Raw genomic sequence first — 19,081 nt, 5'->3', positions numbered from 1 at the left:
TATAACATGTGCAGAGAGAGTTAGATTTGGGTGGGGTGTGTTCAATCTGCAATCTAATTTGCAGTGTAAAAATAAAGCAGCCAGTATTTACCCTGCACAGAAATAAAATAACCCACCCAAATCTAACTCTCTCTGCAAATGTTATATCTGCCCCCCTGCAGTGCACATGGTTTTGCCCAATTGCTATCAAAAATCCTGCTGCAATCAACTTGGAATTACCCCCAGTTTTCTTTAGTGAACATAAAATGCTACATACAATTCAAGCAGCAAATGTGTTTAAAATACAGATTCCAGTTTTTTGGAAGACATGATGAAATCAATGTGTACCATCCAGTGATGTCTTTTAAAGGCTGTCTGATGTTCTCACAGCTAAATAATACCCAACGCGTTTCGTCCCAAAGGACTTCATCAGGGGTTCATGTCAATATACTGGAAGAATTATGGGATAAAAGAGCGATTAAACGGTAATGATGTTCCCACAGGTAAAAATCAATATATTAAAATCAAATAATGGTAACGCTGAATGTACCAGTGTTCACTGTAGGTCAAGCCCTCATAGAGATGCGAATAAGGGAATTGTACCGCTGTATATGCTATCGGCTACAATCACACTTAAAATGATCAGGCTTTATAAATTGACAGGCTCTCCTGAACAGCACTGCTGATTTTTACCTGTGGGAACATCATTACCGTTTAATCGGTCTTTTATCCCATAATTCTTCCAGTATATTGACATGAACCCCTGATGAAGTCCTTTGGGACGAAACGCGTCAGGTATTCTTTAGCTGTGAGAACATCAGACATCCTTTAAAAGACATCAATGGATGGTACACATTGATTTCATCATGTCTTCCAAAAAACTGGAATCTGTATTTTAAACACATTTTCTGCTTGAATTGTAAGTAGCATTTTATGTTCACTAAAGAACACTGTACAATAATATGTGAATAAATTGAATGTTTTTATTAAATTGTGGTCAGAATTTAGAAGTGCATTCCATTTGGATTAATACATCTAGCTCCCTTAGACATTTTGTGTTTTATATATATATATATGCTTCTTAGGCTACTGGACACCATTAGCTCCAGAGGGAGTCAGAACACAGGTCTCACCCTGGAGTTCGTCCCGGAGCCGCGCCGCCGTCCTCCTCACAGAGCCGGAAGATAGAAGCCGGGTGAGTATGAGAAGGAAGACTTCAGAGGCGGCAGAAGACTTCATGGTCTTCACTGAGGTAACGCACAGCAGTGCAGCTGTGTGCCGTTGCTCCCACACACCTCACACACGGCAGTCACTGTAAGGGTGCAGGGCGCAGGGGGAACGCCCTGGGCAGCAATATAAACCTCATTTCTCTGACGTCCTAGTGGATGCTGGGGACTCCGTCAGGACCATGGGGAATAGCGGCTCCGCAGGAGACAGGGCACAAAATTTAAAAGTTTGACCACTAGGTGGTGTGTACTGGCTCCTCCCCCTATGACCCTCCTCCAAGCCTCAGTTAGGTTTTTGTGCCCGTCCGAGCAGGGTGCAATCTAGGTGGCTCTCATAAAGAGCTGCTTAGAGTAAAAGTTTTGATAGTTTTATTATTTTCAGTGAGTCCTGCTGGCAACAGGCTCACTGCAACGAGGGACCTAGGGGAGAAGAAGTGAACTCACCTGCGTGCAGGATGGATTTGCTTCTTAGGCTACTGGACACTAGCTCCAGAGGGATGATCACAGGTACAGCCTGGATGGGTCACCGGAGCCGCGCCGCCGACCCCCTTGCAGATGCCGAAGTAAGAAGAGGTCCAGAAACCGGCGGCTGAAGGCTTTTCAGTCTTCATGAGGTAGCGCACAGCACTGCAGCTGTGCGCCATTGCGCTCAGGCACACTTCACACCGGCGGTCACTGAGGGTGCAGGGCGCTGGGGGGGGCGCCCTGGGCAGCAATGTTAATACCTTTCTGGCTAAAAAGAATACATCACATATAGTCCATGAGGCTATATGGATGTATTTCACCCCTGCCAGGTCTCAGAAAAACCGGGAGAAGAGCCCGCCGGAATAGGGGGCGGGGCCTATCTCCTCAGCACACAGCGCCATTTTCCTACACAGCTCCGCTGCTAGGAAGGCTCCCAGGCTCTCCCCTGCACTGCACTACAGAAACAGGGTAAAAAACAGAGAGGGGGGGCATTTTTTGGCGATATTATATATATTTAAGCAGCTATAAGGAAACAACACTTATATAAGGTTGTTCCTATATAATTATAGCGCTTTGGTGTGTGCTGGCAAACTCTCCCTCTGTCTCCCCAAAGGGCTAGTGGGGTCCTGTCTTCTATCAGAGCATTCCCTGTGTGTCTGCTGTGTGTCGGTACGTGTGTGTCGACATGTATGAGGACGATGTTGGTGTGGAGGCGGAGCAATTGCCGGTAATGGTGATGTCACCCCCTAGGGAGTCGACACCGGAATGGATGGCTTTGTTTATGGAATTACGTGATAATGTCAGCACGCTGCAAAAGTCGGTTGACGACATGAGACGACCGGCAAACCAGTTAGTACCTGTACAGGCGTCTCAAACACCGTCAGGGGCTGTAAAACGCCCTTTGCCTCAGTCGGTCGACACAGACCCAGACACGGACACCGAATCTAGTGTCGACGGTGAAGAAACGAACGTATTTTCCAGTAGGGCCACACGTTATATGATCACGGCAATGAAGGAGGCTTTGCATATCTCTGATACTGCAAGTACCACAAAAAGGGGTATTATGTGGGGTCTGAAAAAACTACCTGTAGTTTTTCCTGAATCAGAGGAATTGAATGACGTGTGTGATGAAGCGTGGGTTACCCCTGATAAAAAACTGCTAATTTCAAAGAAGTTATTGGCGTTATACCCTTTCCCGCCAGAGGTTAGGGCGCGCTGGGAAACACCCCCTAGGGTGGACAAGGCGCTCACACGTTTATCCAAACAAGTGGCGTTACCGTCTCCTGATACGGCCGCCCTCAAGGATCCAGCTGATAGGAGGCTGGAAAATACTCTAAAAAGTATATACACACATACTGGTGTTATACTGCGACCAGCAATCGCCTCAGCCTGGATGTGCAGTGCTGGGGTGGCTTGGTCGGATTCCCTGACTGAAAATATTGATACCCTGGATAGGGACAGTATTTTATTGACTATAGAGCAATTAAAGGATGCATTCCTTTATATGCGAGATGCACAGAGGGATATCTGCACTCTGGCATCAAGAGTAAGTGCGATGTCCATATCTGCCAGAAGAAGTCTATGGACACGACAGTGGTCAGGCGATGCGGATTCCAAACGGCATATGGAAGTATTGCCGTATAAAGGGGAGGAATTATTTGGGGTCGGTCTATCGGATTTGGTAGCCACGGCAACAGCCGGGAAGTCCACCTTTTTACCTCAAGTCCCCTCCCAGCAGAAAAAGACAGTCTTTTCAGCCGCAGTCCTTTCGTTCCTATAAGAACAAGCGAGCAAAAGGACATTCATATTTGCCCCGAGGCAAAGGAAAGGGTAAGAGACTGCAGCAAGCAGCCCCTTCCCAGGAGCAGAAGTCCTCCCCGGCTTCTGCAAAGGCCTCAGCATGACGCTGGGACCTTACAAGCGGACTCAGGGGCGGTGGGGGGTCGCCTCAAGAATTTCAGCGCACAGTGGGCTCACTCGCAGGTGGACCCCTGGATCCTGCAGGTAGTATCTCAGGGTTACAGGTTGGAATTCGAGAAGTCTCCCCCTCGCCGGTTCCTAAAATCTGCTTTGCCAACGTCTCCCTCAGACAGGGCGACGGTATTGGAAGCTGTATTCTCAGCAGGTGATAATCAAGGTACCCCTTCTACAACAGGGAAAGGGGTATTACTCCACGCTATTTGTGGTACCGAAGCCGGACGGCTCGGTAAGACCTATTCTAAATCTGAAATCTCTGAACCTGTACATACAAAAATTCAAGTTCAAGATGGAGTCACTCAGAGCAGTGATAGCGAATCTGGAAGAAGGGGATTTTATGGTGTCCTTGGACATCAAGGATGCTTACCTTCATGTCCCAATTTGCCCTTCACACCAAGGGTACCTCAGGTTCGTGGTACAAAACTGTCATTATCAGTTTCAGACGCTGCCGTTTGGATTGTCCACGGCACCCAGGGTCTTTACCAAGGTAATGGCCGAAATGATGATCCTTCTTCGAAGAGAAGGCGTTTTAATTATCCCTTACTTGGACGATCTCCTGATAAGGGCAAGATCCAGAGAACAGCTGGAGGTCGGAGTAGCACTAACTCAAGTAGTGCTCCAACAGCACAGGTGGATTCTGAATTTTCCAAAATCCCAACTGATCCCGTCGACACGTCTGCTGTTCCTAGGGATGATTCTGGACACTGTTCAGAAAAAGGTATTTCTTCCGGAGGAGAAAGCCAGGGAGTTATCCGAACTCGTCAGGAACCTCCTAAAACCAGGGACAGTGTCTGTGCATCAATGCACAAGAGTCCTGGGAAAAATGGTGGCTTCTTACGAAGCGATTCCATTCGGCAGATTCCATGCACGAAGGTCACACAAGGAAGAAACTTCCAGGGCGTGTGGTCAAGCCTGGAAACGTCTCTTCACATAAATATACTGGAACTAAGAGCAATCTACAATGCTCTAAGCCTGGCAAACCCTCTGCTTCAGGGTCAGCCGGTGTTGATCCAGTCGGACAACATCACGGCAGTCGCCCACGTAAACAGACAGGGCGGCACAAGAAGCAGGAGGGCAATGGCAGAGGCTGCAAGGATTCTTCGCTGGGCGGAAAATCATGTGATAGCACTGTCAGCAGTGTTCATCCCGGGAGTGGACAACTGGGAAGCAGACTTCCTCAGCAGACACGATCTTCACCCGGGAGAGTGGGGACTTCATCCAGAAGTCTTCCACATGATTGTAGTCCATTGGGAAAGACCAATGGTGGACATGATGGCTTCCCGCCTCAACAAAAAACTGGACAGGTATTGCGCCAGGTCAAGAGACCCTCAGGCAATAGCTGTGGACGCTCTGGTAACACCATGGGTGTACCAGTCAGTGTATGTGTTTCCTCCTCTGCCTCTCATACCCAAGGTACTGAGAATTATACGGCAAAGGGGAGTAAGAACGATACTAGTGGCTCCGGACTGGCCAAGAAGGACTTGGTACCCGGAACTTCAGGAGATGCTCACGGAAGATCCGTGGCCTCTACCTCTAAGAAGGGATCTGCTTCAGCAGGGACCGTGTCTATTCCAAGACTTACCGCGGCTGCGTTTGACGGCATGGCGGTTGAACGCCGGATCCTAAGGGAAAAAGGCATTCCGGAAGAGGTCATCCCTACCCTGGTCAAAGCCAGGAAGGAGGTGACTGCACAACATTATCACCGCATTTGGAGAAAATATGTTGCATGGTGTGAGGCCAGGAAGGCCCCGACAGAGGAATTTCAACTGGGTCGATTCCTACATTTCCTGCAAACAGGATTATCTATGGACCTCAAATTAGGGTCCATTAAGGTTCAAATTTCGGCCCTGTCGATTTTCTTCCAGAAAGAATTGGCTTCAGTTCCTGAAGTCCAGACTTTTGTAAAAGGAGTACTACATATACAGCCCCCGGTTGTGCCCCCAGTGGCACCGTGGGATCTCAATGTAGTTTTGGATTTTCTCAAATCCCATTGGTTTGAGCCACTCAAATCGGTAGATTTGAAATATCTTACATGGAAAGTAACCATGCTACTGGCCCTGGCTTCAGCCAGGAGAGTGTCGGAATTGGCGGCTTTATCGTATAAAAGCCCATATCTGATTTTCCATTCGGACAGGGCAGAATTGAGGACGCGTCCTCATTTTCTGCCTAAGGTGGTATCAGCGTTTCACCTGAACCAGCCTATTGTGGTGCCTGCGGCTACTAGCGATTTGGAGGATTCCAAGTTGCTGGACGTTGTCAGAGCATTGAAAATATATATTTCAAGGACGGCTGGAGTCAGAAAATCTGACTCGCTGTTTATACTGTATGCACCCAACAAGCTGGGTGCTCCTGCTTCTAAGCAGACGATTGCTCGTTGGATTTGTAGCACAATTCAACTGGCACATTCTGTGGCAGGCCTGCCACAGCCTAAATCTGTAAATGCCCACTCCACAAGGAAGGTGGGCTCATCTTGGGCGGCTGCCCGAGGGGTCTCGGCATTACAACTCTGCCGAGCAGCTACGTGGTCAGGGGAGAACACGTTTGTAAAATTCTACAAATTTGATACCCTGGCTAAGGAGGACCTGGAGTTCTCTCATTCGGTGCTGCAGAGTCATCCGCACTCTCCCGCCCGTTTGGGAGCTTTGGTATAATCCCCATGGTCCTGACGGAGTCCCCAGCATCCACTAGGACGTCAGAGAAAATAAGAATTTACTCACCGGTAATTCTATTTCTCGTAGTCCGTAGTGGATGCTGGGCGCCCATCCCAAGTGCGGATTGTCTGCAATACTTGTACATAGTTATTGTTACAAAAAAATCGGGTTGTTTATTGTTGTGAGACATCTTTTCAGAGGCTCCTACGTTATCATACTGTTAACTGGGTTCAGATCACAAGTTGTACGGTGTGATTGGTGTGGCTGGTATGAGTCTTACCCGGGATTCAAAATCCTTCCTTATTGTGTACGCTCGTCCGGGCACAGTATCCTAACTGAGGCTTGGAGGAGGGTCGTAGGGGGAGGAGCCAGTACACACCACCTAGTGGTCAAACTTTTAAATTTTGTGCCCTGTCTCCTGCGGAGCCGCTATTCCCCATGGTCCTGACGGAGTCCCCAGCATCCACTACGGACTACGAGAAATAGAATTACCGGTGAGTAAATTCTTATTTTCTGGCAAAAGAGATATATATACAGCTAGGCACTGTATATATAAAGAGCCCCAGCCAGTTTTTATTATATTTAAGCAGGAGAGAAGCCCGCAGCCGAGGGGGCGGGGCTTCTCCCTCAGCACTCACCAGCGCCATTTTCTCTACAGCACAGCTGAGAGGAAGCTCCCCGGACTCTCCCCTGCTTATCCACGGTGAAAGAGGGTTTCAGAGAAGAGGGGTGGGGCGCACATAATTGGCAGCAAATAATAGTATTACAGCGCTGCTGGGTAAACACATTGTGTGTTTTTCCTGGGGTATTAGCGCTGGGTGTGTGCTGGCATACTCTCTCTCTGTCTCTCCAAAGGGCCTTGTGGGTGAACTGTCTTCAGATAAGAGGATTCCCTGAGTGTGTGGTGTGTCGGTACGTGTGTGTCGACATGTCTGAGGTAAAAGGCTCTTCTAAGGAGGAGATGGAGCAAATGTGTGTGTGGTGTCTCCGTCGACAACGCCGACACCTGACTGGATATGTGGAATTAAGTGCTGAGGTAAATTTATTGCACAAAAGATTAGAGAACAGACAGGGAATCTACCCATGTCTGTCCCTATGTCGCAGGGACCTTCAGAGTCTCAAAACGCCCACTATCCAAAATAATAGACACTGATACCGACACGGAGTCTGACTCCAGTGTCGACTACGATGATGCAAAGTTACAGCCAAAACTGGCAGAAAAGTATTCAATATATGATTATTGTAATAAAAGATGTTTTGCATATCACTGATGACCCATCTGTCCCTGACACGAGGGTACACATATTTAAGGGGAAGAAAGCTGAGATAACATTTCCCCCCTCTCATGAACCAAATGAATTGTGTGAAAAAGAGCGGGAATCTCCAGACAAGAAACTGCAGTTTCCCAAAAGAATTCTCATGGCGTATCCTTTCCCTGCTAGGGCCAGGATACGATGGGAATCCTCCCCTAAGGTGGACAAGGCATTGACACGTTTACCCAAAAGGTAGCGCTGACATACCAAGATACAGCTACCCTCAGGGATCCTGCAGATAGCATGCAGAAAAGTACTTTGAAGTCCATTTACACACATTCTGGTACACTACTCAGACCGGCAATAGTGTCGGCAGGGGTTTATAGCGCTGTAGCAGCGTGGACAGATACCTTATCAGCGGAGATTGAAACCCTAGATAAGGATACCATGTTATTGACCCTAGGATATATATAAAAGATGCTGTCTTATATATAAGACATACTCAAAGAGACATTGGTCTACTGGGTTCTAGAGTCAACGCTATGTCGATTTCTGCTAGACCTGTCCTGTGGAACATGCAATGGACAGGTGATGCCGACTAAAAGAGGCATATGGAGGTTTTACCTTACAAGGGTGAGGAATTGGGTGGAGAAGGGCTCTCGGACCTGGTCTCCACAGCTATAGCTGGTAAATCTGATCTTTTGCCTTATATTCCCTCACAGCCTAAGAAAGCACTACATTATCAAATGCAGTCCTTTTGGTCGCAGAAAAACAAGAAAGTACGAGGAGCGTCCTTTCTTACCAGAGGTAAGGGCGCAGGGCACAGCTAGTTCCCAGGAATAGAAGTCCTCCCCGCCCTCTACTAAATCCACCGCATGACGCTGGGGCTCCACTAAGGGTGTCCGCCCCAGTGGGAGCACGTCTTCGACTCTTCAGCCACATCTGAGTTCACTCACAGGTGGATTCCTGGGCAATAGAAATTGTTTCTCAGGGTTACAAGCTGAAATTCGAAGAGGTGCCTCCTCGCCGGTTTTCCTTATCGGCCCTACCGACTTCTCCCCCAGAAAGGGAGATAATATTAAATACAATTCATACATTGTATCTCCAACAGGTGGTGCTCAAGGTTCCCCTCCTTCAACAAGGAAGGGGATATTACTCAACCTTGGCTGTAGTCCCGAAACCGGACGGTTCGGTCAGACCTATTTTAAAATTAAAATCTCTGAACCTATACTTGAAAAGGTTCAAATTCAAGGTGGAATCGCTCAGAGCGATCATCGCCAGCCTGGAAGGGGGGGATTTTATGGTTTATCTAGACATAAAGGCTGCATACCTTCATGTTCCCATTTATCCACCCCATCAGGCGTACCTGAGATTTGCGGTACAGTATTGTCATTACCAATTTCAGGGTAATTGGCGGAAATGATGGTGCTCCTACGCAAGCAAGGAGTCACAATTATCCCATACTTGGACGATCTCCTAATAAGGGCGAGCTGAAAAGAGCAGTTGTTGAACAGCGTGTCACTTTCACTGAAGGTGTTACAGAAACACGGCTGGATTCTCAATATCCCGAAGTCATAGTTGGTTCCTACGACTCGTCTGACCTTCTTGGGCATGATTCTGGATACAGACCAGAAAAGGGTTTTTCTTCCGATAGAAAAAGCTCAGGAACTCATGACTCTAGTCAAGAACCTGTTGAAGCCAAAACAGGTGTCAGTGCATCATTGCACTCAAGTCCTGGGAATAATGGTGGCGACGTACGAAGCCATTCCCTTCGGCAGGTTCCATGCAAGGACTTTCCAATGGGACCTATTGGACAAATGGTCCGGGTCACATCTGCAAATGCATCAGCGGATCACCCTGTCCCCCAGGGCCAGGGTATCTCTCCTGTGGTGGCTGCAGAGTGCTCACCTTCTAGAGGGCCGCAGGTTCGGCATTCAGGATCGGATCCTGGTGACCACGGACGCGAGCCTCCGACGTTGGGGAGCAGTCACACAGGGAAGAAATTTCCAAGGCCTTTGGTCAAGTCAAGAGACTTGTCTTCACATCAACATCCTGGAACTAAGGGCCATATACAACGCCCTAAGTCAAGCGGAGACCTTACTTCGCGACCGACCAGTTCTGATCCAGTCAGACAACGTCACCGCAGTAGCTCATGTAAACCGCCAGGGCGGCACAAGGAGCTGAGTGGCGATGGCGGAAGCCACCAGAATTCTTCGCTGGGCGGAGAATCATGTAAGCGCACTGTCAGCAGTGTTCATTCCGGGAGTGGACAACTGGGAAGCAGACTTCCTCAGCAGACACGACCTGCATCCGGGAGAGTGGGGACTTCATCTGGAAGTCTTCGCACAGATTGCAAGTCGGTGGGGACTGCCCCAAATAGACATGATGGCGTCCCATCTCAACAAAAAGCTACAAAGGTATTGCGCCAGGTCAAGAGATCCTCAGGCGGTAGCTGTGGACGCCCTAGTGACACCGTGGGTGTTCCAGTCGTTCTATGTATTCCCTCCTCTTCCTCTCATACCCAAGGTGTTGAGAATAATAAGAAAAAGAGGAGTGAGAACAATAATCATTGTTCCGGATTGGCCACGAAGGGCCTGTTATCCGTATCCGCAGGAAATGCTCACAGAAGATCTGTGGCCTCTTCCTTTAAGACAGGACCTGTTGCAACAGGGTCCCTGTCTGTTCCAAGACCTACCGCGGCTGCGTTTGACGGCATGGCGGTTGAACGCCGGATCCTAGCGGAAAAAGGTATTCCGGATGAGGTAATTCCTACGCTAATAATGGCTAGGAATGACGTGACATCTAAACATTATCACCGAATATGGCGAAAATATGTTTCTTGGTGTGAGGCCAGGAATGCTCCTACGGAAGAATTCCATCTAGGCCGTTTTCTTCACTTCCTACAAACTGGAGTGAATTTGGGCCTAAAATTAGGCTCCATTAAAGTTCAGATTTCGGCCTTATCCATTTTCTTTCAAAAGGAATTGGCCTCTCTACCTGAAGTACAGACTTTTGTGAAGGGAGTACTGCATATTCAGCCTCCTTTTGTACCTCCGGTGGCGCCTTGGGACCTTAACATGGTGTTAAGTTTCCTTAAGTCACATTGGTTTGAACCACTTAGAACAGTGGAGTTGAAATATCTCACTTGGAAGGTGGTCATGTTGTTAGCCTTGGCTTCGGCTAGGCGAGTTTCGGAATTAACGGCTTTATCACATAAAAGCCCCTATCTGGTTTTCCATATGGATAGAGCGGAATTGCGGACCTGTCCTCAATTCCTACCTAAGGTGGTCTCATCCTTTCATATGAACCAACCTATTGTCATGCCTGTGGCTACACGTGACTTGGAGGATTCCGAGTCCCTTGATGTGGTCAGGGCTTTGAAAATTGACGTGGCCAGAACGGCTAGGATCAGAAAAACAGATGCACTGTTTGTCCTGTATGCAGCCAACAAGGTTGGCGGCCCTGCTTCAAAGCAGACTATTGCTCGCTGGATCTGTAACACGATTCAGCAGGCGCATTCTACGGCAGGATTGCCGTTACCAAAATCGATTAAGGCCCATTCCACTAGGAAGGTGGGCTCATCTTGGGCGGCTGCCCGAGGGGTCTCGGCACTACAGCTGTGCCGAGCTGCTACTTGGTCGGGGTCAAACACCTTTGCAAAGTTCTATAAGTTTGATACCCTGGCTGAGGAGGACCTCCTGTTTGCTCAATCGGTGCTGCAGTCATCCGCACTCTCCCGCCTGTTTGGGAGATTTGGTATAATCCCCATGGTCCTTACGGAGTCCCAGCATCCTCTAGGACGTTAGAGAAAATAAGATTTTAAACCTACCGGTAAATCTTTTTCTCGTAGTCCGTAGAGGATGCTGGGCGCCCGTCCCAAGTGCGGACTTCTTCTGCAAGACTTGTATATAGTTTTACTTACATAAGGGTTATGTTATAGTTTTCATCGGTCTTGGACTGATGCCATGTTGGTTTTATACTGTTAACTGGTTAGTATATCACAAGTTATACGGTGTGATTGGTGTGGCTGGTATGAATCTTGCCCTTGGATTAACAAAAATCCTTTCCTCATACTGTCCGTCTCCTCTGGGTACAGTTTCTCTAACTGAGGTCTGGAGGAGGGGCATAGAGGGAGGAGCCAGTGCACACACAGATTCAAAGTCTTTCTTAAAGTGCCCATGTCACCTGCGGAGACCGTCTATCCCCATGGTCCTTACGGAGTCCCAGCATCCTCTACGGACTACGAGAAAAAGATTTACCGGTAGGTTTAAAATCTTATTATTAGCACCTTTCGACACGCACGCACGCACACACACACACACACACACACACACACACACACACACACACACACACACACACACACACACACCAGTTTCTTATATAGCACAGCACATATTCTGTTGTGCTTTGCTATTAGAACAACAATAATAGAACAAAACTGGGCAAGCTTACAATTATATATATATATATATATATATATATATATATATATATGGCACACACACGTACATGATGTAGTGCAGGGTTATTAAACTTACATAATCCTTCTGATTTCAAAGTCCTGGTGGGAAGCTGGTTTATTTTTTGGAGCCCAAGTTTCTCTTTTGTCAGTGGACCAAACGTGCACTACTCTCTGATTGGTGTACTGCATTTGTTGCTGTATTTGTTCCTTGTATTGGCTAGCCAGGAATATTAGCTCTGCTCCTAATGGCTGGCACCTCCCCAGGGACGAGCCACAACTGAGCTGTGGGCCTAATTCAGACCTGATCGCAGCAGCAACATTTTTTCTCTAATGGTCAAAACCATGGGGGTCATTGTGACCTGATCGCTTGCTGCAGTTTATTGCAGCGCAGCAATCAGGTCAGAACTGCGCTTGCGCCGGCGCCGCAGTGCACCGGCGCATGGCTGGCAGCCAACGGCTGTCGTTACCTAACGATCGCCTCTGCCTGATTAACAGGCACATGCGGTCGCTGGGCGGGAGGCGCCGTGCCGCCAATTGTGTGGGCACGGTCCAGCCAATGCAGGCATGGCTGGACCGTGTGGGGGGCGGGCCGCAGCGGCTGCGACCCAGGGCAGGCGACAAGTAACTCCCGGCCAGCCGCAGGAGCTGCGCTGGCTGGGAGTTACTCTTCAATTACAAAAGCATCACCGCTGTGCGATGCTTTTGTACTTGTGCGGGGGGGGGGGGCGTGTTGGCCTGACATGCGGAGCGGACTAGCCCTGTGCTGGGTGAACATAGCTGTGCTAAATTTAACACAGCTACGATCAGGTTGGAATGACCCCCCCCCCCCCCCCCACATGTGCACTGCAGAGGGGGCAGATATAACGTGCAGAGAGAGAGAGTGTGTTCAAACTGAAATCTAATTTGCAGTGTAAAAATAAAGCAGCCAGTATTTACCCTGCACAGAAACAAAATAACCCACCCAAATCTAACTCTGCAAATGTTATATCTGCCACGGGTGTAGTACGGTATGCCGGCGGCCGGGCTCCCAGCGACGAGCATACCAGCGCCGGAAGCCCGACCGCGGCATACCGACAGCGTGGTGAGCGCAAATGAGCCCCTTGCGGGCACGGTGGCGCGCTATGCACACCACGCTATCTATTCTCCCTCCAGGGGGGTCGTGGACCCCCACGAGGGAGAAAAAGTGTCGGTATGCCGACTGTCGGGATTCCGGCGCTGGTATACTGTGCGCCGGGATCCCGACAGCCGGCAACCTGAAGACCACCCACCTGCCACACCTACAATGGCTTTGCCCATTAGAGAGAGATTTTTCTTTTGCGATCAGATATGAATTAAGCCCTATGTCCCTTTGGAAGCTAATCTCTCTCCTCCTGCCTCCCGCCCTCCTCTATCTCCACTCACCCCTTCCCTCCCCTCATCTCTACACGGCATCAGCTGCTAGTGTCGCTAAGTCCTAGTGACCCTAGGCCCCCTCTAATTCTGGTGGGCCCGGAGGTCAGCAGGAAACAGAGGCGCTGATGCCTCTAGACTATGACGCCACAAACACATAGCTGAGCTGCTAAAGTAATCGCCCCATTAAATGTTTTTATTTATTTATTTTATGTATAGAGCAAGAAATGAGAGTGAAAGAACAATCATCATGCGGAGTTCCTGAGAAAGCAAGGAGGAGTAGGAAAACCAGCGGACCTCCAGATGAGGATTCCTCAGATGACATTGTTGGTATGATTACTCTTAGTTATAATATGATCAAAGTCACATTTTCTATTCATGTATAGGCTTCTGATTATTTAAACAACTGCTATGTGATTTTTTTTTTCCAGCAAAACTGTCTTATGTTAAGAAATTGTAAAGCACAACAGAATATGCTGGAGCGATTATACAGTGGTGTGAAAAAGTTTTTGCCCCCTTCCTGATTTCTTACATTTTTGCATATTTGTCACACTTAATTGTTTCGGATCTTTAAACAAAACTGAAAAGAAGACGGAGCGGCAGATGTACTAAGCTTTGACAAGAGATAAAGTGGAGAGTTAAACTACCACCCAATCAGATTCTAATACTGCTTTCAGACATGTGACCTGGAAATTTGCAGAATCTGGCAAGCCGACAAATTCCTGGGTTTCCACTCCATGACCCTGGAGCAGGGTCATGTACGCGGTACTTAGATCCAGGTTGTTTGCATACAGAAATCGCGGGTTGATGCGCGTTCACATGCAAAAACCCGGGATTCCAATGCATGGTATATAAGGGGTATGACTAATTTTTCAAACACAGCCTGTAACATGGCAGCTAGGAGCTGATTGGCTGATACTTTATGTCCGTCCACTTTATCACTCTCCAGGACATTTACATCTCCCCTAAAGACATCCTGAGCAAACACAAAATTATAAATTAAGTTAATTGAAGAGAAAAAAGTTATCCAACACCAACAGGCCCTGTGTGAAATAGTAAATGAACCCAATTTAATTGATAAATGGTTTCAATTAGACTAGACAAAATCAGGCTTGATTATTGTCAGTCCTGTTGATTCTAAACAGTTCGGCTTGCCATACTATCACATGAATTACACAGGTTCTGTGGCTGGCTGTTTTCAAGCCTGCATTTCACCTAGTTTTAATCAGCCACAGAACATGTGTAATTCACGAGTGTCCCGGTTTAAAGGCATAGTTTGATAAGTTTACTGAAATAGAAATTTTCCAGCAATGAAAAAAATATCCAGAAGACATGAGAATTAAAGTTTTTGAAATATATCCATCTGGAAAGTGTTACAAGCCATTTCTAAGGCTCTGGGGCTCGAGTAAACCACAGTGAGAGTTATCCCCAAATGGAGAAAACCTGAAACAGTAGTGTATCTTCCCAGGAGTGGCAGGCCTACCAAAATTCCTCCAAGAGTGGACCAACGGCTCATCCAAGAAGTCACAAAAGAACACAGGGTTCATGTTTCCAGCATAAGGAAGAGACTGGGCAAAAATTTTATCCATGGGAGAGTTGCAAGCCGAAAAACCACTGCTAACTTAAGGAAACATAAAGACTTCTCACATTTGCCACAAAAACACAATGATAACCACCAAACCTCTTTGGGCTAATGTTCTGTGGACAGATGAGTCAAAAATTGAACTTTTTGAAAGGCATGGGTCCCATCACATCACATCTGGCGTAACATAGCATTTCACAATAAGGACATCATACCATCTGTCAAACATGATCTTGGCAGTGTGTTTGTGTGGGGATGCTTTGCTGCTTCAGGACCTAGGCGATTTGATATAATTGACTGAATTATGACTTCAGTTCTCTATCAGACAATTCTGAGGGAGTTTGTCCAGTCAATCATCTGAAACTGAAATGCACTTGGATTACGTAGCAAGAGAACAACCTCTGAATGGCTGAAAATGAAAGTTTTGGAGTGGCCTAGTCCTTACTTGAATTTAATTAGATTCTGTGGCAGGACCTTAAACAGGCATTTCAGGCTCGAAAACCCTCCAGTGTGGCTGAATTAAAGCAGTTCTGCAAAGAAGAGTGGGACAGAATTCCTCCACAGCAGTGTGAAAGACTGGTCTTCTTTGATCGGAAGTGTTTGGTTGCAGTTATCGCTGCTGAAGGTAGCACAACCAGTTATTAAGTTTAGGGAGGGCAATTCATTTTCAATATAAGTGTTGGATAACTTATACCCCGCTCACACTGCACAAATAACCTTGTATCGACCCGATATTTTGCCGGGTCGACACGGGTCACTGTGCAGTATGAACGTGTCACTGCCGAATTCCCGGGTTGCTTGACCCGGTAATTCAACCTGGGAATAAAGAAGGGTTATTCCTGGGTTATTACCGGGTCAGGCGCAGTGTGAACGGGTTACCCGGGTCGATGCAACCTGCTACCCGTTCACAGCACAGGGAGAGGCGGTGCAGAGATCTCATCTCCAGCGCCGCCTCCGCACCCTCCCCCGATGCTGCCTCTGTCCCTGTCCCATTGCCGGGTCGGGAAGCCACCCTGTTCACACTGCACAGGTCCAATGCCGGGTCACACCCAGGCAGAACCCGTATCCAATTCCCAGGTGCGACCCGGCAATGGCAATCTGAACGGGGTATTATTTTCTTCATTAAATGAAATGAGCAATTCAACACCTGGATTTTATGTTTAATAAGGCTGTCTGTGTCTTATATTCAACTTTGTTTGAAGGTCTGAAATAATTAACTGTGACAAAAACGCATAAATCAAAGAAATCTGAAATGGGGCAAAAACTTTCTTTATGCCACAGTAAGTAAATGTTAACAAATAAAATACGTTAAAAAAGAACAGATAAGTGCAACTTAAAAACAAAGGTAAATTGTTTTTGCTGCAAATAATTTGCCGACCATCCATCAAATGTATGTTACTTGCTTAAAAATAATAAGTATTGAACTTTGGTCTGTGGAACTCAGAAATAACAGTTCAGACATGACATGTATTGAACAGTGTGATTTCACCTGGGTCATTCTACAGTAAGCCAGTCGTCTTTGTGCACACATGCAGAAAGATCAGGTAAGTTGTCTGATTTGCCGCAGATATTGCTGTATATGTGGTTAGCATAAAAGTGGTTAGGAGACAGTTTAATAGAATGGAAATGGGAACCATTTTTTTTACAGGTCTAACCTGCCACCATGTGAGCAAAGCAGTGGATGTGAATCAGGTGAAGAGAGCAGTGTCTGATAGCGTGTGGTCCACATGCACAGAATGTATGAAGGAGAGGAGAATAAAGGAAGGAGACCTCACTGCCCCGGCTGATGTTTGGCTGTGTCTTAAGTGTGGTTATCAGGTAAAAATGTACACATTACATGCAAATATAATAATAAGTCCCATGGTTTACAAGCAGAATACTTGGATACACATGTTACTTGACAATTGTTCAAGTTTAAAAAGTGATTTCATTTTTCTATATGGTAGTTGAAAGGTATTAGGCACCACAGGCATCTGCTCTCTACATACCACCGATTCTTACCTTGGGGTTTATTTAGTGAGCGCCAAGTTGTAAAACCCTGCGGTTGTGATTGTGTTCATGCCCGAAAATTAAAAGGGCAATGCTTTTACTAGCAGAACACGGCCAGTAAAAGCATTGCCCTTTCAAATTTTGGGCATAACATGATCAGAAGTGCCGTATTTTATAACCTGATACTTTGTAAATAAATCCCTCATTTCAACTGCATTATTACTTTACATACGCTCCTGCGGCTGCTTCCCTAGTCACATCGACGAGTGCCACCACACATACATAATGTAATCAATTCAACCAGATGTGGATAGTGGCATTTGTACTCTTATAACACTTAGGGGTATATTCAATAACTGTCGGAAGCTGCTGTCTTGTCGGAAAGACAGCAGCTTCCGACAGTTTTAGGTCGGAAGGGGTTCCGACCTATTCATTATGGCCCCATTTATTCCGACAAGTCTGGAAACCCGACACCGCCGATCAGCGTGCATTGTCGGAAGCGGGGCCAAACCCGACAGGTTTTAGCCCCGTTTCCGACAATCTCAATCCGACTTTAAAAAAAGCTGGATTGAGATGAGTGAGTTGAGAGCAGGAGACGGGGGAGCAGCGGGGAGAGCAGGGACCCAGCGGCAGCGTCCACCCGGCTCCAGCAAGCGACGTCCCGCTTGCTGGAGCCGGGAGGACGCTGCCGTGAGCCGCAGCCGCTGCTCCCCCGTCCAATCCGTCTCCTCCGCTGCTCTCCCCCCCGGCGCCACAGACAGCACCTGCTCCCGGCGCCGAAGACATCTCTTGCTCCAGGCGGCCGGCGCCGCTGACAGCTCTCATCCCCCGGCGCCTCTGACAGCTGCCCCCGCTGCTGACAGCAGCAGCGGGACACGGGAGCAGCCAAATCCGACAGTCGGATTTGGACGCTCCTTTGACTAGGGGTGACACAAGGAAAATTAAAATGTTAATATGCGCTAGAATGTTGTTCATTTAAGGGGAAATGTGTCAAACCTTCAGGAGAGATAAAAGTGAGTAGTTGTCCATAGCAACCAACCAACTCCTGTAAGGAAAGTCAGTCCCGAGAAAATGGAGAAACGGCAGAGCCCTACTTTTATCTGAGAATTGTCCATGCATACGTAATCTGCTGGGTAGAATCCTATATAATAAAAGGCTAACACTGCTCTTCTTCTCTATTGTTGGAATTCAAGTGTTCACACTGCAAGCCACTAGATCATAGGTCTGCAAACTCGGTCCTCATTACCCCACACGGTGCAGGTTTTTCAGGTCTACTCACCGAATCACAAGTGAAATAATTAACTCCACCTGCGGACCTTTTAAAATGTGTCTGTGAGTAATTAATACACATATTGCACCTACTGGGTTACCTGCAAAACATGCACTGGGGGGGTAATGCGGACCGAGTTTGCAGACCTATGCACTAGATGGTGCCCAATGGAGCAATTCAAGAGTTTTTTCATTCGGCCGCGCATAACCACCACCGCTGACATTACTGTTATGTTGTTCCATCATTTTGACCGGCTGGTAACTAGTTGGATTATACCATAGCAAATCTCACACTTAAAACACTGCATTCCTTTTATTCTAAGATTAGGTTGAGTTGTATCATATGAATATGAGTACTTCGGGTTAATAATATTTTACAATGACTGTTAGTAGATAAAAGAATATTTAATAAAGTAATAATGATTTTTAGCCCCCCTATACTATTGGAAAATCATGTATGTAACATGAAATGTAATATGTGTTTATTTATATGATACGTGTATTAAATTATAGCCCCTATTTCAACTTCTCATACTTTTGCCAATTCTATTTATAATGAGCTCTGGCACATCCCATTGTTGACCTTGTATTAGTCATATACCATAGATACAGGAGGATTCAAACCAGCTGTTTAATTACATTGTTTGCAGTTACACATTTGGGTACATATTATATACTTATTGTTGTATTAAATATATAAATAATTTCAAACCTTTTAAAAGTTTCATAAGTTGTATGTTAAAAAATGTGATTCTCCAGAATTAATAATACCTTTCATCCAAAACAAGGGGTAGTAGAGAGACACTTAATGTGGCTGTGTGGTGTCATCTAAACCT

General features: G+C 47.0%; 1 protein-coding gene across 1 annotated transcript in view; it reads left to right on the top strand.

Moving 5' to 3' along the window:
* The window catches only part of USP45 (ubiquitin specific peptidase 45), a 478,824-nt gene that overhangs the window by 32,754 nt on the left and 426,989 nt on the right, over positions 1-19,081 (top strand). The window contains 2 exon segments of the mRNA XM_063917030.1: positions 13,625-13,735; positions 16,636-16,805. Coding sequence (XP_063773100.1) covers positions 13,625-13,735; positions 16,636-16,805 — 281 coding nt within the window.

The sequence above is a fragment of the Pseudophryne corroboree genome, chromosome 4, assembly GCF_028390025.1.
Source record: "Pseudophryne corroboree isolate aPseCor3 chromosome 4, aPseCor3.hap2, whole genome shotgun sequence".
Taxonomy (NCBI): domain Eukaryota; kingdom Metazoa; phylum Chordata; class Amphibia; order Anura; family Myobatrachidae; genus Pseudophryne; species Pseudophryne corroboree.
The sequence above is the reverse complement of the archived record's forward strand: the minus strand, read 5'-3'. Positions and strand labels throughout refer to the sequence as shown.